This window comes from Euleptes europaea, chromosome 5 (assembly GCF_029931775.1).
Source record: "Euleptes europaea isolate rEulEur1 chromosome 5, rEulEur1.hap1, whole genome shotgun sequence".
Taxonomy (NCBI): domain Eukaryota; kingdom Metazoa; phylum Chordata; class Lepidosauria; order Squamata; family Sphaerodactylidae; genus Euleptes; species Euleptes europaea.
In genome coordinates, this window is record NC_079316.1 from 14404170 (window position 1) to 14426055 (window position 21886).

At 45.8% G+C, this 21886-nt stretch overlaps 1 protein-coding gene across 1 annotated transcript in view; it reads left to right on the forward strand.

The window, feature by feature from the left end:
• Positions 1 to 21886, forward strand: part of PEX5L (peroxisomal biogenesis factor 5 like) — a 195364-nt gene that overhangs the window by 167032 nt on the left and 6446 nt on the right. Inside the window, exons 8-12 of the mRNA XM_056849561.1 lie at positions 2841 to 2936; positions 15453 to 15569; positions 17288 to 17431; positions 18133 to 18203; positions 21298 to 21495. Coding sequence (XP_056705539.1) covers positions 2841 to 2936; positions 15453 to 15569; positions 17288 to 17431; positions 18133 to 18203; positions 21298 to 21495 — 626 coding nt within the window. The remainder of the gene's footprint in view (positions 1 to 2840; positions 2937 to 15452; positions 15570 to 17287; positions 17432 to 18132; positions 18204 to 21297; positions 21496 to 21886) is intronic.

Consider the following 21886-nt stretch of genomic DNA (forward strand, 5'->3'; position numbering starts at 1 on the left):
GGGAGCCCCATTGAGTCCTGTGGAGACTTTTCTGCCCCTTTCCTTACTGGTCCTCAGTCTGGCATGAACACATGGCACTGCGCATGGCTACCACATGTTTTGGATTGCCAGTACGTGCCTCTCCCATGTAGATCCACACAGCTTACATGTACTTCGAGCAGGAACATGAGAACATAAAGAATAAAGCTTTGCTGGATCAGATAGAAGGTTCATCAGGTTCAGAATCCACTTCCTACTGTGGTTGAGCAGATACTCTGAAAACTCCCCCAAATGAGGCACAAAGGCAAGAGCGCTGCTTTTGCCCCAGGCAACGGATGGTCAGTGGTACATGTGCCTCTGAATCTGCAGGCGCCATTCAGCTATCGAGGCTGATAGTGACAGACTTCTGTTTGGATTTGCTTCACCCCCTTTTAAAGCCCTGTAAAACGAACAGCCGTCACTCCATCTTGTGTCCGAGAATTCCATGAATGAATGATGAGTGGCATGAAGAACTGTATTGTGTGCAGTTCTGGAGGCCTCCATTCAAAAAAGATGTGGACAGAATCGAGCGGGTGCAGAGGAGAGCGACGAGGACGATCAGGGGCCTGGAGACCAAGCCCTACAAGGGAAGGCTAAGGGACTTGGGACTGTTTAGTCTGGAGAAGAGGAGGTTGAGGGGCGACAGGATTGCTCTCTTGAAGTATTTGAAGGGCTGTCATTTAGAGGAGGGCAGGAAGCTGTTCCTGTTGGCAGCAGAGGATAGGACTCACAATAATGGGTTTACATTGAGGGTGGAAAGGTACCAGCTGGACATTAGGAATATATTTTTTACAGTAAGAGTTGTTCGACAGTGGAATCGGCTACCTAGGGTGGTGGTGAGCTCCCCCTCACTGGCAGTCTTTAAGCAGAGGCTGGACAAGCACTTGTCAGGGATGCTCTAGGCTGATTCTGCATTGAGCAGGGGTTGGACTAGATAGCCTGTACAGCCCCTTCCAACTCTATGATTCTAAGAAGCATATGACCTCCAACAAGGAGTGGGCCATTTGGATGTGCTGTAGCCATGGGAGGAAAGAACGTGCCCTCTGTGTAAAAAAGGTGAAAATGCCACTTCTGTTTGGATTCTCAGTTTTTAATACCATACAGATTTTACGTGCCACAGATTTCCAGATAGTCTGCCTTCAGTTTTAAATCCCAGGATTAACAATTATGAATGTTAGCCTTGTACGTCCGAAAGACCACATGCTTATGCTCTCATGCTTCATCTGACAAACTCTAAAGCGCTCCTGTTATAGTCCAGTTCATTGTAATGGGATTTCAGCGGTGCGTAGGTTGAAAACTGCAGCGCGCCCTTACCCTAGCACTCAGATACAGAAAATAAATAAATAATCCCTTGTCTGGATTCAGTCTTGATTTCTGATGCAACAGAAACTAGACCCAGCATGAAAAGCGCTTACTGTAACTGAATATCCCCAAGGTTCGTAATAATCAAAAATATAATAATGTAAGTAGGTGCAGTTGGGATCCGCTGTAGGCCAGATTTGTGGCTAATGAGTTTAACCTCAGACAACTGTGAGGTCAGGAGCTTAGCCGACTCAACATTTTTAGGTCACCGCATTGCTTTCCCTTGCCGTGATAGGGGACCATTCTTTTTGTGGCATTCATGGGTTTAGAAGTTTTGGATAAAAAGGTTGCTCATAAACTCAGATTGGATTTTCCTCCGGGGGCGAACAAAGGATGGAGCCAGGTACAGGGGAGAGCTGACAGACCACTTTCTGTGTAGTGAAAGTTGCAAGGGACAGCAAATCTGTGCTTTCAATCCATGTTCCGTTAAAGAAGAAGAAGAGTTGGTTTTTATTTGCCGACTTTCTCTACCACTTAAGGAAGAATCAAACTGGCTTACAATCACCTTCCCTTCCCCTCCCCACAACAGGCACCCTGTGAGGTAGGTGGGACTGAGAGAGCTGTGACTACCCCAAGGTGACCCAGCTGGCTTCATGTGTGTAGGAGTGGGGAAACCAACCCAGTTCACCAGATTAGCCTCCGCCGTTCATGTGGAGGAGTGGGGGAATCAAGCCCGGTTCTCCAGATCAGAGTCCACCACTCCAAAACACCGCTCTTAACCACTACACCATGCTGGCTCTGAACCAGTTCAGAATATCCGCCTCTGTTCGTGCTGCCGTTTTGGAAAAAGGTGCTGAGTGGTAACAATTGGACAAATACAAGGGATTTAAATAAGATATCCTTCCCCTCGAAACAAAACTCCCAAGATGGGATCAAAATGCTTTATTCTTGCGAAAGACCCGCCCGGGCCTAGCAGACATTTACCAGCATGAAGTGCAGCATGCCTTCCCATAGGCCTTGAACTGAGAGGGGAGGGAATTTCATCCCCCCTGGTCCTCCGCCTCCCACCTGACCCTGCTCCGTTCAGCCTAAGGAGCAAGAACCAGCATTTCCTCCTTGGCCAATCTCCTTCTGAATTGCCTAGCCTGGCCCTTTGGTGGTCCTGCCCCTCTGAACAGAACAGAATAATTTATTACGGTCAAAGACCAGCAAAAATAGACAAGCTAACAAAAGAATTTTAAATATATATTTATATACACAATAAAAAGTACAATACAGAGTGTAGTAAAAGTATACAAAATATAAAAGTATACACTAAGTCAGCACTATACCTTGGTAGACTATGGAGCCTGCACAGAATCTTGCGACTGTGTCTGAGGTTTAGGGTGTGAAAGATGGTCGTGGGCTCAGTGAGCTTTACGGTTACTTGAATCTAGGTCTCTTGGTTTAACCACTGCACACCCCCGCCACCCTCAATTAACACGGAACCCTGCTTACTGCATATATTATTTTCCTTTCAGGCACGATCTACCAAAGAGAAACGCTGGGGGAGCACCCTTCTCTCACGAAACCATTCCATGGAAGAGGAATTTGAAAGAGCCAAAGCAGCAGTTGAGGTATCGGTTTATGTTTTGGTAAAAGCTCAGAGCTCGTCTTTTCAACCCGTTTTCTGGTGCCAGGGGGTTTCCTATCAACAGAGAAATTAAAAACACATCCTGGCATTGTGTGTGTGTAAAGTGTGTAAAGTGCTATCAAGTCGAAGCCGTCTTATGGCGACCCCTTTTGGGGTTTTCATGGCAAGAGACGAACAGAGGTGGTTTTGCCAGTGCCTTCCTCTGCACAGCAACCCTGGTATTCCTTGGTGGTCTCCCATCCAAATACTAACCAGGGCTGACCCTGCTTAGCTTCTGAGATCTGACGAGATCAGGCTAGCCTGGGCCACCCAGGTCAGGGCCCATCCTGGCATTAGGTAGCCTAATATAAAGAAGGTAAAGGTAGTCCCCAGTGCAAGCACCGGCTCATTACTGACCCATGAGGTGACATCACATCCCGACATTTACTAGACAGACTATATTTACAGGGTGATTTGCCATTGCCTTCTTCAGTCGTCTACACTTTACTCCTTGCAAGCTGGTACTCATTTTACCGACCTCAGAAGGATGGAAGGGCTGAGTCAATCTTGAGCCAGCGACCTGAAACCGACTTCTGTCAGGATCGAACTCAGGTTGTGAGCCATCCAAGAGAGCAGCCGTCAGCACATTCCACGTCTTTCACTGCTACCGTGATTGAGGATCCTAGGGATACTCCCTCCCACTCTCATAATGCTATAACACGGAGTCATCTGCTGAAGCTGGAGGGTGAGAGATTCAAGACAGAGAAAAGGAACTATTTCTTCACACAACACATCATTAAAATGTGGAACTCCCTGCCCCAGGATGTGGTGATGGCTGCCAACTTGGAAGGCTTTAAGAGGGGAGTGGACATATTCATGGAGGAGAGGGCTATTCATGTCTACTAGTCAAAATAGATACTAGTCATGATGCATACCTATTCTCTCCAGGATCAGAGGAGCATGCCTGTTATATTAGGTGCTGTGGCACACAGGCAGGACAATGCTGCTGCAGTCGTCTTGCTTGTGGGCTTCCTAGAGGCACCTGGTTGGCCACCGTGTGAACTGACTGCTGGACTTGATGGACCTTGGTCTGATCCAGCATGGCCTTTCTTATGTTCTTATGAGTGGACCTCGTTTCCCCAGCCCTCCCCATAGGACAACAGATTCCATTAGAACACCAAATCCAGCCTGGAAATGGACTGGAAATGGACTTAGGCTTATACACACATGACATAACATGATGTTGGGAGCTCAGTTTAGAAGTGGCTTGTATCTAAGGTTGCTGAGTTTCAGCTGGCACCTGGGGATCTCCCTCTATTACAACTGATCTCCAGGCAATCATGATCGGTTCCCCTGGAGAAAACGGCTGCTTTGGAGGGTGGACTCTATGGCATTATACCCTGCTGAGGCCCCTCCCCTCCCAAACCCCTCCCTCTCCAGGCTCCACCCCCAAAATCTCCCAACTCATAGCTGGAAACCCTACTTGTATCAGCAACAGTCACGGAAGCAATCGCATCAATGACCGCAAATCAAAATGAGGCAGCATTTTTTCCCTTCTCTCATTTTTATGCAGTCATGCTTGCTTGCATATGCCTGGCTGGAATCCAAGAGAGAGAAGGCTGATTGAGTGGCTGTCTGGGCTGTCTTTTTCTGCTATCTCGAAACCTTCCATCTAAAATTTGTGTCACCCCATGCGCATTTCTCTTGATATCCTTGATATGCCACTCCTGGGCTTTCTTTAGCTCAATGAGAAAATGATTTATCAGCCTATATGAAGCTTGAGATGAATCCCATGTTCAGATTTTTGCAAATTGCTGTAAGGCCAGTCTGCCCACCCACAAAGAGGTCCAGCATAGCACAGTGTTTCGGGAAAGAGTAAGGCTGAATCGGAGTCTTGCTGCTTTTGGTTTAGACTACAATTCCCAGCAGTCTTCATGGCTTTAAGGGCTGATCTCTACCTGTATCCAAGAGAATCACATGATAGCGTGGTATAGTGGTTAAGAGCAGTGGTTTGGAGTGGTGGACTCTAATGTGGAGAGCTGGGTTTGATTCCCCACTCCTCCACATGAGCGGCAGACGCTAATCTGATGAACTGGGTTGGTTTCCCCACTCCTACACATGAAGCCAGCTGGGTGATCTTGGGCTAGTCACAGTTCTCTTAGATCTCCCTCAGCCCCACCTGCCTCACAGGGTGTCTGATGAGGGGAGGGGAAGGGAAGGCGATTGTAAGCCGGTTTGATTCTTCCTTAAGTGGTAGAGAAAGTCAGCATGTAAAACCCAACTCTTCTTCTTCTTCATAACAGCCTTCTCGGACCAAGAGGGATGGGAAGAATCATGTGATTCTTAATTTTTCCTAAGGCAAAAACTACCCACCTGTAGAAAGCTGGCCTGTCAATGGAAGGGTTCTAGTAAGCATTCTCTCTGACATGCTAGTTTTCTATATGCAAGGAATTTTTTGCAAGTGCCAAGAGAATAAGGATTAAACATCTTGCAAAGCAGGATAATGTGTGACAGGATGTGCATTTAGGAATGCATGCTGGCCACTGTGAAGCTCAGGCATCAGGGAGAACTATGGGCCACCCTGCATTTCCAGTGGTCTCCTCAGAGATGTGATGGGACCTTGAAGAGCTTGGGTGCTTCTCCCTGGCACTGATCAGTCCCCTCCTGCCTCCAAGGGGGCAGGGGAAGTGGGGAGGGCCTGATCTATCCCAGGAAAGGTGTGGCAAGCTCTCAGTGCTGTTTGTGCTCCAGCTAGGTTTGCCAGCCTCCAGGTGGGACCTGGAGATATCTTGGAATTACAGACTACCAAGATCAGTTCCCCTGAAGAAACAGTTGCTGTAGAGGGTAAGCTTTGAGGAATGATACCGTGCTGAGGTCCCTCCCCCAAACCCTGCCCTCCCTAGTTTCCACCCCCAAATCTCCAGGAATTTCACAATCCAGGGTTAGCAACTCTAGCTCCAGCTGACACATGTAGGACTGGAAGCCTTCTGGTCCTTTATCAATCTACACCCATAGCCAACGTGGTATAGTGGTTAAGAATGGTGGTTTGGAGCAGTGGACCCTAATCTGCAGAACCGGGTTTGATTCCCCACTCCTCCACATGAAGCCAGCTGGGTGACCTTAGAGCTCTCTCAGTCCCACCTACTTCACAGGGTGTCTGTTGTAGGGAGAGGAAGGGAAGGTGATTGTAAGCCAGTTTGATTTTTCCTTAAGTGGTAGAGAAAGTCGGCATATAAAAACCAACTTTTCTTCTTCCAAAATTTGGTGCAAAATCTTGGAAATCCTCCTATCTGGTCGGCAAACCCAGATCCCTTCTGGATCCACCACCTTCACTAAAAATAATAATGTGTGTGTAAAGTGCCTTCAAGTCGCAGCCAACTTATGGCAACCCCTTTTGGGGTTTTCATGGCAAGAGACTAACAGAGGTGGTTTGACAGTGCCTTCCTCTGCACAGCAACCCTGGTATTCCTTGGTGGTCTCCCATCCAAATACTAACCAGGGCTGACCCTGCTTAGCTTCTGAGATCTGACGAGATCAGGCTAGCCTGGGCCATCCCATACTGCTCTGCTATTGTGTGTGTGTGTGTGTTTTAAGTGCCGTCAAGTCGCTTCTGACTCATAGCGATCCTATGAATCAATGTCCTCCAAAATGTCCTATCTTTGACAGCCTTGCTCAGATCTTGCAAATTGACAGCTGTGGCTTCCTTTATTGAGTCAATCCATCTCTTGTTGGGTCTTCCTCTTTTCCTGCCCTCAACTTTTCCTAGCAGGATTGTCTTTTCCAGTGACTCGTGTCTTCTCATATTTCTATCGTACAGATTATTTATACCGTAACCTCCTTGGGGGCGAGAACTTTTCTTTTCCTTGCCTTACCTGTACAGCTTCCTGAATTATTAGCAGTACATGAATAGTAAGTATTACTGAGGTAAATTCCAGTGACTTGCTTTACATTCTTGTAGTGAGCTATATAGGGAGACCTTGGTTGTTGTTGTTGTTTTTTTCAAGCACAAATTTTGTGCTAATGGCGTATTTTAAGTTTTTTTCTGGTGATTTAGAGCTAGGGGGAGGCTTTTTTTCCTGGTATGAACGGAAGCTGAGCTTCAGTTATATATAAAATGCTTGCCGCTCTGCTGTTCAATTATGAAACATTCAGCCGATGCTAAGGAGACCCTCCTAAAGAGAGCATCCCTGCTCTCAAACGTTTCCCCTGGAGAGATAATTAAAACAAGTTTATATTGGGAAGGGGGTGCAGCTGTTAGCAAGGAATGTAATTTAAAGACCACTTTGCTAGAAGTAACTGCATTTCTTTCTACTTCATAGAGAAATTTGCACTGAGGTAAAAACAAAAGAAGAAGAACCTGTTGCAGTTGATTGTGGGTATTTTTCCAGAACATTTTTCTACCCAACTGGAGAAAGAAAATGTGTTAAATTGTTACTGCAGGCAAAGAGGCTGGGAAGGTTGATAAGCAAAGGAAGACAGAAGTGAAAGGATTCCAGTACTATCAATGAGGATTTATCTCTTGTAAGGATCTCCTTGTGAGACAGATTTACAATTTAACAATTAAAAGAGCCAATCTGAATTAAGCTTTGTGTGCCTTCATACACCACCGGGCTGGTGTAGTTGTTAAGAGCGGCAAACTCTAATCTGAAAAACTGGGTTTGCTTCCCTGCTTTCCCACATGGGTGGCAGACTCTAATCTGGAGAACCGGGTTGGATTCCCCATTCCTCCACATGAAGCTTGCTGGGTGAACTGGGGCTAGTCACAGTTCTCTCAGAACTCTCTCAGTCCCACCTACCTCACAATGCCCCGATTGTGGAGGGAGGGGGAATGGAAGGTGACTGTAAGCCCCTTTGAGACTTCTTAAAGGTAGAGAAAAGTGGGGTATAAAAATCAGCTCTTCTTCATTTTGCCTGTATGGCCCCTTCCAACTCTATGATTCTAATTCTGTGCACACTGGAAGGGGTAGGTGCTACATTTATCTGAAGGCAGGTGTTCCTTGAGCATGTGATACAGACATGTGCAGTCTAGACCTGTCAAGGTTTAAATCACAGGGTCAGGGTGAGCCCATGGTTGAATAAATCTAATATTTCCCCGTTCATTGGTTCATTGGTGCTATGTGCAGTAAAGGGATATGTGTGCAAAGCTGAGATCTACCCGAGATCTCATTGCATACTGTGGTGTGAGAATCTGCAGGATTTTTTAGTTTGGATCCAACTTTCCTCAATCAAAATAGCCTTTGGAGAATCTGACCTCCACTGTTAGGTATGAACACATGTTGGAGATATCTGCTGACTTTAGTGAACACATGAAGCCGCCTTCTACTGAATCAGACCCTTGGTCCATCAAAGTCAGTATTGTCTACTCAGACCGGCAGCGGCTCTCCAGGGTCTCAGGCAGAGAGATTTTTCACATCACCTCCTTGCCTAGTCCCTTTAACTGGAGATGCCGGGGACTGAACCTGGGACCTTCTACATGCCAAGCAGATGCTCTACCACTGAGCTATGGCCCTTCCCCTGCATGGCTGCATGCTTGCAGAATGGTGGTCCTTTTGTGATACACACAACTTTGAGGCTGTCTCTATAGCTGTTGGCTTTCATTGCCCACAAAATACAGTTGAGCTACAGTGAACCTTGCATCACTAAGAACAGGTGCTGCCTTTGAGATAAAGGACTTCTTGGGTAATGAAACCCATTTTGGCATGCGAGACAAAATCTTAATTATGGAAGCCTCCAACTGGTTGGCGGAGGAGTCATTTCAATCAGCAGGTTTCTTCCTTGTACAAACAACTGAAACAGAATTCAGCTGTAATGGAATAGGGCAGATTGAATGTCCCTGAAAGTAAATTAAAGGGCCCGGAAAATGAGCATGGATGGGAATATACAGATCTAAGGCTTATCTGATCTAAGACTTGAGTGTGGAATTGAATGGAACGGAAAGGTTGCCTGTATATTATACTCACCATGTGAAAAGCAGTCAGACTCCCTGATGGTTTACAATTCTGAAAATTTTAGCATGGCAGGGAAAATAAAGGAGAAATTTGATTTATGAAGTGCCATGCGTATAAAGGTCGGCTGTGGTTAGTACTGGGATGGGAGACCGCCAAGGAATACCAGGGTCTCTATGCAGAGGAAGGCAATGGCAAACCATTTCTGTTAGCCTCTTGCCTTGAACACCCAACTGCAGGGGTGTTGAACTCAATTGTTATGAGGGCCGGATATGATATAAATTTCACTTGATCGGGTCATGCCTCGCCAGCCCAGATCGAGAGTAGGGGGAGGGTGGCTGCCTTGGCTGTCTCATGGGCTGGATAAGAGCTCTCAAAAGGCCGGTTCCTGCCCGTAGGCATTATGTTTGACACCCCTGCCCTACTGGGATGCCATAAGTCAGTTGCGACTTATGTACATAATATAACATGTACATAATATGCGTGTGTGTGTGTTAAGTGCCGTCAAGTTGCTTTCGACTCATGGCGACCCTCTGAATCAATGTCCTCCAAAATGTCCTATCTTTGACAGCCTTGCTCAGGTCTTGCAAATTGAGGGCTGTGGCTTCCTTTATTGAGTCAATCCATCTCTGTACATAATATAACATCTCTATATATGTCTATCTAGTAAAATGTCCGATCCCTTTAATAGAGATATAATTGGATGTTATTTACCAGGTGATGTCATTTACCAGGTGTTATCCATGCCATGAAAAGCTTCAGCTGTTCATTTGCAAATTTTTAGTCTCTATTAGAGGGCCAGGATATTTTTTTCTCCTGGCCACCTAGCAACTCCATATTTATCTTTATATTACACTGCATGTAATGTATTTAAATTATCTCAGACTATCCTTCCCTTGATCTGGACAGCCCCATCATTCATATTCCAACCTTATTCTTTTTACTCATTTTTTATTAAAAATTGTGCTGTCCGTGTGTGTGATTGGATTGTCGTCATTCATTTCTCCATTTGGGCTGCTGGCTAAATTGTAGCAAGTCATTCCTACATTACTAGGAACATTTTTTGATTTCCAACATTTTGTCAACATATTTGCTAATCCCAACAAACTCATAACAGAGTTGACCATGTAAGCTATTTCGATTGCTCCTACTCCCCGTGTATTTCCAGGATTAATTCAAGGTGTTGGTTTTGAACTTCTAAATCTCTAAACCGCTCAGGTTTGGAGCGACTGAAGGTGAAAATTCATAACAGCCTGCCTGAGCTCTAAGAACCTTCCAGCGTGCTTTTAGGCAGGAACCAGTCATAACTGGGGTTAGGCTGACTGTATTGGAACCCCGTAGGACCCAGTTAGCCTATGACTAGTTTGTGTGTGTGTGGGGGGGCTTTTCTGCCACCTCCCCCCGATCTGTGGAATTCCCTTCTGCTGGAAGAGAGGTTGGCACCATCCCTATTGAGATTCCAGATAAGTCTCTTCCAGAAGGTAATTGAATTGGATTGAAATTGGGACTGCGAGTTTTTAAATTGGGTCTACCCCCTGCCACCTACCCCCCCCCACCTTGCCACTGTCTCCACCTCTTCTTCTCCCTTCCCCACAGTCTTGCTCCGTTCTCCCCCATCCTCCTGTAGTCGCTGTTGCCTGCTGACTTTAGTTGCTCCTTATTTTTTTAATGCCCAGTTGTAAAGTCCACTGTGATCTTGCTAGATTCTCAGTGACAAATTTCTGTTTGAGTTGGATTGTCTGCACAAGTGCAGAAATTGTTTGTCCTGTTTGGGTTTTAAAAACTTTATAAAAACTTTCTAGATTTTTTCTGCAAGCACAAGGGCTCCCACAGGTTGGCAGAAAAATCTTCCCTTTCTGTACCTGGCCACATTATGTGGATTTGGCGATCCACATTCTAGGGCAAAGTTCAGAATTAGGTATATGGGTAAAAATGAGGAGAATTCTTTAACTGCCCTTCCAAAAAGATATAATCCAAGTGATTAAAGTATGCTGATCGGGAAGGACTTTGCATGAATGACCTGGAGTATGTGGACCTTTAAGGGCCTGTGGAAGACAAGCCTCAAATCAACCCCCGCACATAGTATGACGGCTGTTGGAGGATTTCTGGATCTTTGTTGAATCAGCAAAGTACTTCTGTTGTCAATGCAGGGAATGCCAAGCTTTAATTAGCCGGATCTAATTTTAAGACCCCACAGTGCTGATGGATTATTCCTGGAGCTTCAGTAGAAGATTTAGTACAATCCTGTTTATGATTCAGCTTTTTAAAAAACCTGCAAACAGGAGAGGGAGAGCACAGCAGCAGACAAGAGTCAGTAACCTCACATTGCTCCCAAATGTTCCCACGTAAAACTGTATTGCTTGGTCCTTATTTGCAGGGAAGCACATAGAGCAGGGACTGGTTTCACTTTGCCAGTTCCGACAAATTCCTGAGAGCGCTGTTACGCAACTGTAGATTCAAATAGAACAATGTTAGCTATTGCATAAGATAAAATCGAGAGGAAGCCTATTATTGTCTGACACCTGGATCTTAACGGTCCCTGAGTTCTAAGTTCTTGCTGTTAGGTGTAAAGTCCGCCTTGCATAAGACTGGAACATGAGGAAGAACCCTGCTGGATCTTCTACAGTGTCCTGTTTGCACAGTGGGCAACCAATTGCCCTGGAGGGCAAACCTAACACTGCTTATAGGTAGGGTTGCCAACCTCAACGTACTAGCTGGAGAGCTCCCGCTATTACAACTGATCTCTAGCCAATAGAGATCAGTTCCCCTGGAGAAAGTGGCCGCTTTGGCCATTGGACTCTATGGCTAGGGTTGCCAACTGCCAGGTAGTTGAAATTACAAAAACAGCATGTAGACTCAATTTCTATGCAGTGAATTTACTATACACAATCACAATGGATTCTTAAAGACAAATACTTATTTCTAATACAAAAAACTACTGCCTATAGACAATTACACAGACAATACAGTGATACAAAAATATGTACAAATTTCTCACAGAGCGAGAGGCTAGTCGCTTCCCTCATAGGGGCACTTAATCACAATGCGTGGAGTCTGCAAAGTCCTCTATCATTAACTTAATAACAGGGCAAGTCTTGCCCATTCCTATGCAGTGAATTTACTATACACAATCACAATGGATTCTTAAAGACAAATACTTATTTCTAATACAAAAAACTACAGCCTATAGACAATTACACAGACAATTCAGTGATACAAAAATATGTACAAATCTCTCACAGAGCGAGAGGCTAGTCGCTTCCCTCGTAGGGGCACTTAATCACAATGTATGGAGGCTGCAAAGTCCCCTTCATTAACTTAATAACAGGGCAAGTCTTGCCCAAAGTCCATCATTTCTCATAAGTGAAAGAAAGAAGATCTTGGCAAAAGAGGCGTAGCGGTCAAAACGCTTAGGGCTGTTTAGCTTAGAAAGAAGATGGTTAAGGGGAGATATGATAGAGGTCTATAAAATTATGCATGGTAAGGAGAGAGTGGACAGGGAGACATTTTTCTCCCTTATAATACCCGAATGTGGGGTCATCTGCTGAAGCTGGAGAGCAACAGATTCAAAACAGATAAAAGGACATATTTCTTCACAAAACACATAGTTAAATTGTGGAACTCCCTGCCCCAGGATGTGGTGATGACCTAGTAACTCTAATTCTGAAAACACAGCTAAATACTATAGTGTTCCTAAAGTGTCCACATCTCAAATTACATTCACAGAAAATGACTTTTTCACCTCTTGAGTTGCAATATTGGGCTTTGCTAACCCAGGACTAACAAGGCTTGTGCAATGACTTGGGATGTCCATTCTCTGCCCTCCCTTCTGAAGGCTTGGGATTCAGAACAGCCATCCAAAGTAGGGTTGCCAGCTCCAGGATGGGAAATACCTGGAGATTTGGGGGTGGAGCCTGGGGAGGGTAGAGTTTGTGGAGGGGAGGAATCGCAGCCCGGTACATGCGGCCATAGAGCCCACTGCCCAAAGCTGCATTTTCTCCAGGGAACTGATCTCTGTAGTCTGGAGTGATAATTCTGGGAGAACTCCAGCCCCCACCTGGAGATTGGCAACCTTAATCCAAAGGAAGGAAGGCGTTATTGACAGCTGAGATTGGTAGTGTTATTTTGACCTCCACTGCTTTGCAAGTTGCTGGCCTTGAGGCACGCACCCTTCCCCTCCTGGTTTTTAAGCTTGCTGCGGCGTGTGTTTTTTCTTCCGCTAAGATGCTGGGAGTGAGAAATGGTGGTCCATTTGGTTAGAGCATCGTTCCCTGGTGAGACTCTGCAGGCGTTCATGTTTGATAAAGCTCTGTGTATTATCTACATAAAGAAATAGTCTGTTAAGCCCAAATGGCTCAAAATGGAAATCAATCAACAGGGAGTGATTATGAGCGGCAAATGATCCAGTGAAAGAGGAGTGAAAAAATATATCGTGTTTGTTTCAAGTCTTTCTATGCTGCTTTTCTCTGTAAGAAAACCTCTCTAAAGCGACTCCCTTAAAATGCAAAATCCAAAGCAAGTAAAACCAATGAAAAGATGACTCAGATTTAAAACGGGAGATAAAAGAAATAAACCCACAGAACAAAAGACAGTAAAACAGCAATAAGTTCAACAGCAGAAGAGCATTTACCTTGGCAAGGTACGCGGCACTTCCTTCTGCCATTCTGGTAGGGAGATTCAAAAAGATCCCATACTCAGAAAGGTTATGTTTATGCTCAATGGGGGAGGTGGAAACTACAGAGCACATGCTTCTGAGATGTCCACATCACAAGGAGGCCAGATCAAAATATCTCCAGCCAGTGTTAGTTGGATTTCTTGATGAATCTGACGTGGCTAAACTGGAATATCTGTTGTCTGATAGAAACGACTGGGTATCCAGACAAGTAGCTAAATTCTGTCTTGGGATATATAAGACACGGGGAAATGATATTAAAGCTGATGCAGAGTTTTAAACCTATTTGACTAACTCAAATGTTCATGTAGCTATTTTTGTTGTTGTATTGAACTATTGTTGTTTTAATGATGTTTTAACTTTGTAATACGGGTCAAGGACCTCAATAAATTATACTACAACGGGAAATTATACTACAACAACAGTAAGTTGATTGGATAAAAAAACAGAAGAAGCGCAACTTAACCATTGCCGTTGGTGGATAAGGAAGTTTTAACCAGGTGCCAGATTGTTAAAAAATAAATAAATGGGTGTATTGCAGATGTATATGGAGAGGGTATTCCATAGAGTGTATTCCCTAGTAGGTTGCCATGAGCTGGCTGCAACCTGATGGCACTTTCCACCACCATTCCATAGTCAAGAAACCTCCTTTTTGAGGAGTGGCCACGGTTGGATAAAAAGAGCCCCGTGGCACAGAGTGGTAAGCTGCAGTACTGCAGTCAGAAGCTCTGCTCACGACCTGAGTTTGATCCCAACGGAAGGCGGTTTCAGGTCGCTGGCTCAAGGTTGATTCAGCCTCCCATCCTTCTGAGGTCGGTAAAATGAGTGCCCAGCTTGCTAGGGTTAAAGTGTAGATGACTGGGGAAGGCAATGGCAAACCACCCTGTAAACATAGACTGCCTAGTAAATGTTGGGATGTGACGTCACCCCATGGGTCAGGCATGACCTGGTGCTTGCACAGGGGACTATCTTTACCACGGTTGAGTGGTGGAATGCATGCAGAAGCTCCAACATTCATTTCTTGGCATCTCCAGTTTATGGATCTTGAGTGGTAGGGCAGATTAAGTGCCACCTCTGCCTGAGGTTCAACTTCTGGACACCTGTTAGGTTAGACAACCCAGTGATCTGACTCAGTATTAGGCAGCTTCAGATGTTCCTATAATAAAAAACTGCCCAGCACCAGAAGGTTGATACCCAAAGCACCTGGGGAAGAGATCCTAAAAGTGTGATAAGCTGGTGTGGAAGAAAGAAGTCCTTCACATAGCCTGCTCCCAAAGCTGCTTTGGCCTTTATTTATCAAAACCTGCACCGTAAATGGCCTAGCCTAGACTAGCCTGAGCTTGTCAGAGCTTGGAAGCTAAGCAGGGTCGGCCCTGGTTAGTACTTGGATGGGAGACCACCAAGGAAGATCAGGCCTGCTAAGCAGAGGAAGGCAATAGCAAACCACCCTTGCCCATCTCTTTCCTTGAAGACCCCATGAGGGGCCACCATAAGTCGTTTGCAACTGGACAGCACTTAATTATTATTACACTTGGAATTGTGTCTGGAAGTGAAAGATCTGCATTGACAATTGGTTGAGTATGGTGAGGGGTTTTACATTGAAATGTCTCAATTAGCAATCTAACTGCTGTACTCTAAACCAGTTGAAGTTGTTGAACACTCTTCAAGCCCTGCTCCTCATGCATTACAGTAATCTAACTTGGATGTTACAAGACCAAGGACAGCAAAGTAAGAATTACTTTCCATCTTCACATGCAAGTCAGAAGAGATCTTGCAGTCCAGACCAGCTACGTACAGTGATCAGCAGGAGCAATTTGAAACTTGGCCTTGTTCATTCATCCATTTTATTTCTTTCTTGCTCATTCTTTCTTCCGTTTTCTTCTCTGTTTTATCTTCTCCCTAGTCAGACACAGAGTTTTGGGATAAGATGCAAGCAGAGTGGGAAGAAATGGCTCGCAGGAACTGGATTACAGATGGCCAAGAAGCACCTGGCCAGATAGCCATCTCCATCAATGAGAAGGTAAGGCTGGTGATGGATGTTCAGGAGAAGGAAAGAGGGCTATGTAGGTGATGAGCTTGACAAGAGTGTTGGGAGCTGAGAAGTTCAGTATGTGGTCGTTAGGAAACAAATGGGTCAATGCAAGAATCTGACCCACATGCGATTATGAAGACAATCTTGAACTTGTGAGGCAATGTTTGGTGACCTCTCTGATGTCAGAGAGCTGCAGTGGCTCTCACTGCAAATAATTTTAAAAATATACCCACCTTTCTCGGGACTTTAAGGCAGGTAGCAACAGTCTAAAACAATTGAATAAAACAATAAACATTAAAACAACAGTTATGAAATACATTAAAACCACAGTGTGTATTTTAATTTGTTAGCCGCCTTGGTGCTCCTTGTGATGACAAAAAGATGGGATATAAATTTTGTAAAATAAAATAAAATGAATAAAATATTTATAAAGCAGTCTGCAAATACTTGCTGCCCCACATTGTTCTGACCACCGTCTGTGTGTGTGTGTGTGTGTGTGTGTGTGTGTGTGTGTGCCATCACTGACTTATGGAGACCCTGTAGGGTTTCAAGGCAAGAGATGTTCAAAGGTGGTTTGCCATTGCCTGCCTCTGCATTGGCTGAGAAAGTTCTGGGAGAACTGTGACTGGCCCAAAGTCACCCAGTGGGATCATGTGGAGGAGGGGGGAATCGAACCCGGCTCTCCAGATTAGGGTTCACCACTCTTAACCATTATGCCACACGGGCTCTCTTGACCATCGTCTAAATAGAGTGAATTCAAAGCACTGCCAACGAAGTAAAGCTGGTAGAGGGATTTCCCCGCCCTCTTTCTCTGGCTACAAGCCCACATTAGCCCAAAAATTTTGTTCTTGGGGGTCAAGAGACCCCCAGGATCAGAACAGGGGAAAGTTGGGGGTCCATGGTAGAAGGGGGGAATAATTGAAAATTATCCTCTCTTCCTTTGCCGACGGAAATGGTATTCCACCAGCATAATAGTAGTTACGTGCGGCATAATGATGCTTCTGTTGGCAGAGGGACAACCCTTTTGGATCTATTCCAGTGTGTATAGTAAATGAATATATGTAAACTATACATTTTTCAGAGGAAGCCAACCTATCTGTCTCCAGCACTGCTGTTGGAAAGTGCCATCAAGTCACAGCCGACTGATGGCGACTCCGTAGGGAAGAGGCATTCAGAGGTGGTTTGCCATTGCCTGGCTTTGTGTAGTGTCCCTGGACTTCTTTGGTGGTCTCCCATCTAAATACAAACTAGGGCTGACCCACCTCAGCTTCTGAGATCTGACGAGATCGGGCAAGCCTGGGCCATCCAGGTTAGGGCTGCTGTTGGAAATAGTCGTCACAATTTTCAAAATAGTAATAATCATCTTCTGTGTTCATGTTTATGGCAAAAGAAGAGGAAGTCTTGCACCTAAACATTAGGAAGAACTTTCTGATGGTGAGGGCTGTTCGACGGTGGAATGCACTGCCTCGGAGGGTGGTGGAGTCCCAGCCTTTGGAGGTCTTTAAGGCAGAGGCTGGATGGCTATCTGTCAGAAGTGCTTTGATTGTGGGATCCTGCATGGCAGGGGGTTGGACTGGATGGCCCTTGTGGTCTCTTCCAACCTTGTGAACTTGTGAACCTGCAGGGGCAGTAATGAATAAGGTTTGATCGGCTCACCATCTCTGGAGCTGTTTTCTCACTGTCATCCTGTTCGTTATCTGTTCCAGGGCTATTATTTTCATACCGAAAACCCTTTCAAAGACTGGCCGGGCGCTTTTGAAGAAGGCCTGAAGAAGCTGAAAGAAGGGGACCTGCCACTCACCATTTTGTATCTGGAGGCGGCCATTTTGCAAGACCCTCATGACGCCGAGGTATCCTTGCCTGTTGTCTTCTGGAACTGCTTGAGCTTGTGGGTCTATATATAAAAAACGGTGAAGGATCAGCATCTTGGGTTGGATCTACCAGTGCATTCCTATGAATTTCCACCCATGGAAAGTGACTTTCTCATCTCCACCCTCATGTCGCAGCCCCAGATTCTGCCCTAATGTTGTCCTCGGAAGTTTCTTGTGCCCCGTAAGCGAAATTTTGGGAGGGGATTTTGGATGGTAGCAGGAGGGGGAGGTGAGAAAGATGCACTTTGTGGGCAGATACACTTCTGACCATGGAAACGCTTTGTTGGATTCATGCTCTTGGGCACTGTGCTTGATAGAATGGGCATTAGACACCGTCAAGCCAAAGGGGAATTTACCCCTATAGGGAAAGGAAGGGTTCATCAATAAATACAACTAGGGATGCCAACCTCCAGGTGGGGCCTGGGGATCCCCTGGAATTACAGCTTATCTCCAAACTACATAGATCAGTTCCCCTGGAGAAAATGGATGCTTTGGAGGGGGGACTCTAGGGATTGTCCCCCACTGAGGTCCCTGTCCTCCCCAGGCTCCATTCCCAAATCTCCAGGAGTTTCCCAACCTGGATCTGGTAACCTTACCCCCCGCATCTCCCATTGGTGGCTAAGGGGGACCTGGCAACCCTAAATACAACAAAATTAACCCTACCAATATCTTTGTTGCAGGCCTGGCAGTATCTTGGTATAACCCAAGCTGAGAACGAAAATGAGCAAGGAGCCATTGTAGCACTCCAGAGGTAGGTGGTGGTAATTGCAGGGGTCAGTTCGATGTTGGTTGCCATGTTGGTCCCAAAGAAAGGTTATCAGGAATTCAGAAGTTCCTCAGCTACGTTGCTTTTGACCACTGGGGTGGGTGAGGTCGAAACATTTCAAACTGCACAGGAGCAATTATAAATGAAAGATACTACAGTTGCTTCTTAGTGTCCAGCTCACAAAGTATGTTTGGGGTTACCAGCATCCCTTAATTCTCTAATGAATTTGACACTGAGCATAATATCCGGCTTCCTAGAAATCTCATTTTTAATGTTCTTAATTTAGAAAGCAGGTTTCTAGCCCTTATGGGTAAGAAAATAGACTGAAACAAGGTTGTGGCTTAGTGGGAAAACCGAAGGTCCCAGGTTCAATCCCTGTTATCTCCAGTTAAAAGGACCAGGCATTAGGTGATGTGAATGACCTCTACCTGAGACGTTGGAAAGCTGCTGCCAGTCTGAGTAAATACTGACCTTCATGGACTAGGGGTCTGATTCAGTAGAAGGCAGCTTCATGTGTTCAACGTCTGGATGGGCAACACTTGGTGTAACACTGGGGTGTCAAAGATAAGGCCCAGGGGCCAGATCTGACCCTTCAAGCGTTGTTATCCGGCCCGCAAGCTGAGGCAGCTGCCCACCCCACCCCCTGCTCTTCTCCCGCTCCCAATTCTGGGCTGCGGGAACTTCCAATCCACCCCTCTTGATGGTCCAAGCGCAGAGGCAGCGGGGATTGGAAGGCGGGGACTTCAGCCCAGCTCATAGATCGCACTTCTTCTCTGCCCCTGAAGTAGGGGGCTGCTGGGGAGGGCGATGTGCATGCTGGGCTCGCCAGCTGAGGAAGCCACCCCCCTACACACACTGCTGGTCTGGGCTGGCGAGCCTTCTGTGGGCTAGTACACATGGCCGATCTGGGCTGGTACACAGGGCCCAGCCCGATCAAATGATATTTGTGTCATATCAAATGATATTTGTGTGGATAACCGGGTTTGATTCCCCTCTCCTCCACATGAGCTGCAGAGGCTAATCTGATGAACTGGATTCGTTTCCCCACTCCTACACACGAAGCCAGCTGAATGACCTTGGGCAAGTTACAGCTCCGTTAGCCCCACCTACCTCACAGGGTGTCTGTTGTAGGGAGGGGAAGGGAAGGTGGTTGTAAGCCGGTTTGAGTCTCCCTTAAGTGGTAGAGAAAGTCGGCATATAAAACCAATTCTTCTTCTTGATATCTGGCCCTTGTAACAATTGAGTTTGACACCCCTGGTATAATAGAAACTGGGTTTCTATTGATTGGGATTGAGATTGAGATGGACTTTCAGGAGCCAGGTGGCATATTTTAGGTGCACCTTGTATCTCCTTACCCCTTCCCAGGACTAACAGTAGCCAAATAAATTATACAAAGTAAGGCCCTATGTAAATTATCTTTATTTGCATTACTGATAGAGGTCACCGCTCTTCTGGTGCAGAATTCAAGTTGACCTAGTATAAAAATTTGACTTTTTAAAAAAGGAGCTCGGGCTACTCCCAGATTTTTAAAACCCTGCATCCGTACAGTTACTTGCAGTACTTATCTAGTCCTTTACCAAACCAAACAAAAGGAAACATGAGTCAACGGAGCCCTGCGAACACCAGCTAGGAGCTATGCAAATAAAAGATCTCCTTGGCACACGTGGCACCCGTCCGCTTTCAAAAGGTTTATCTCTTCATTATAAGTGCTTCTTAATTGAGCCGAACAGCTGCATGCTAAGTACATGGAGATCTTTGCTGCCATCGCTGCTGTTCTCAGGCAGGCTATGTGCTTGTGTATCAGGAGCAATCGAGACAATAGATCACCTTCTACTACTCTGTGATCAACAGTCTGCACCCAGGGGCCTCTGGATTGCTCCTATCCTATCAAGACACCATCTTCCTGCTGACCCCTGGGTGGTTTAATTACTGATGGGACACATGGACCCAAGAATAACAAGAGGTGTCACCAAATATCTGGCAGTAGTCCTGGCTTTAAAGTCACGATCAAGTTTAACCGTGTGCTAAACAGAAATAGTATCTATGTACTGTCTATATTGCTCCCTATAAAGATATTTATTTATTCTTATATTTGAAATTTTAAAATAATTTATAAATCTCAAGATTTTAAAGCCATATTATCACTCTACGGTGTTGCACATTTTGTTTTTATCTTATGTATCTTTTTAATATTTTAACTTTCTATTATGTTGTAAATTTTGTATTTTGTCTTATGTATGTTGCACTCAAGATCTTTGGTCAGATGAGCTTGAAATAAAAGGAAAGGCTAGGCGGAAAACCATCATGCGGGGCCTTGCCCCGAAAAGATGGTTTCTATCAGCTGTGCCTTTACAGCAAAGAGGGGCCGTGGCTTAGAGGTAGAGCCTCTGCTTGGCATGCAGAAGGTCCCAGGATCAATCCCCGGCATCTCCAGTTAAAGAGACTATGCAAGTAGGTCATGTGAAAGACCTCTGCCTGGGACTCTGGAGAGCCGCTGCCGGTCTGAGTAGATAATACTGACTTTGATGGACCGAGGGTCTGATTCCATATAAGGCAACTTCATGTGTTGCCACTCACAGAATACAGACTCTCCAAACCTCAGTACATTGGTGGTTCCCAGGTCCATTTCAGGTTAGGAATATAGGGAACTTTAAAAAAATGCTAATGGTACTAGTTGGTTCCCTCCATGTGTGATTTGTAGAGAGGGGAGAAACCTGCTGGGAGATTCACAGAACTCCCAGCATTGTGCATAGGTGAGCCCTGTGCCCAGCCATGAAGAGGTACTTCCAGTTATTCACAACACTGAATGGGATGGACCTCTAATGTAGCCCCAGCTGTTTGTACATTTACAAATCGCTTCCCTATAAGTGCCCAAAGTGATGAAGAATTACGTAAAATCCACTGGGAATCCTCACATTTGAAACTGTGCTTTAAAGCCTTCACAGCAGCTGGTTCCCACCTTTGAGAGCGAGGCTGTGTCAAGGAACTGTTCACAGCCGTTGTCTCAGTCCCTCCTCGCATTCTGCTGAGCGGATCTTCTCTGCCCCTTTGAGAAGGCTTTCTCCTCTGCTCTGCTCAGGTGCTTAGAGCTTCAGCCGAACAACCTGAAAGCCCTCATGGCCTTGGCAGTGAGCTTCACCAACACGGGGCACCAGCAGGAAGCCTACGAAGCGCTTCGGAACTGGATCAAGCAGAACCCGAGGTACAAGTACTTGGCCAGGAGCAAGAAAGGGTCCCCAGCGCTGACCAGGAGAATGTCCAAGGCATCAGAGGAAAGGTAACCGCCGTGGTCGGAGCATTCTGATAACTGGGGCTGAGAACTGGGTGGTGGCAGTAGTGTTGCCAGCTTTGGATTGGGAAATACCTGGAGATGTTGGAGTGGTGGAGATTGAGGAGGGCTGGGTTTGGGGAAGGGAGGGACTGACTTCAGTGGGGTACAATACCACAGAGTCCACCCTCCGAAGCAGCCATTTTCTCCCGCTGAACTGATCTCTGTTACCTGGAGATCAGTTGTAATCCCAGGAGATCTCCAGCTACCACCTGGAGGTTGGCAACTTTTTTCCTTTCTGGACCCTTTACTGCAGATTATATACAGAGTGCCAGTCCTCTGGGTCATTCCAGTGTCGACTTCTTAAGGATTCACAAGAGGTTTTTCATTTGCATTGTGT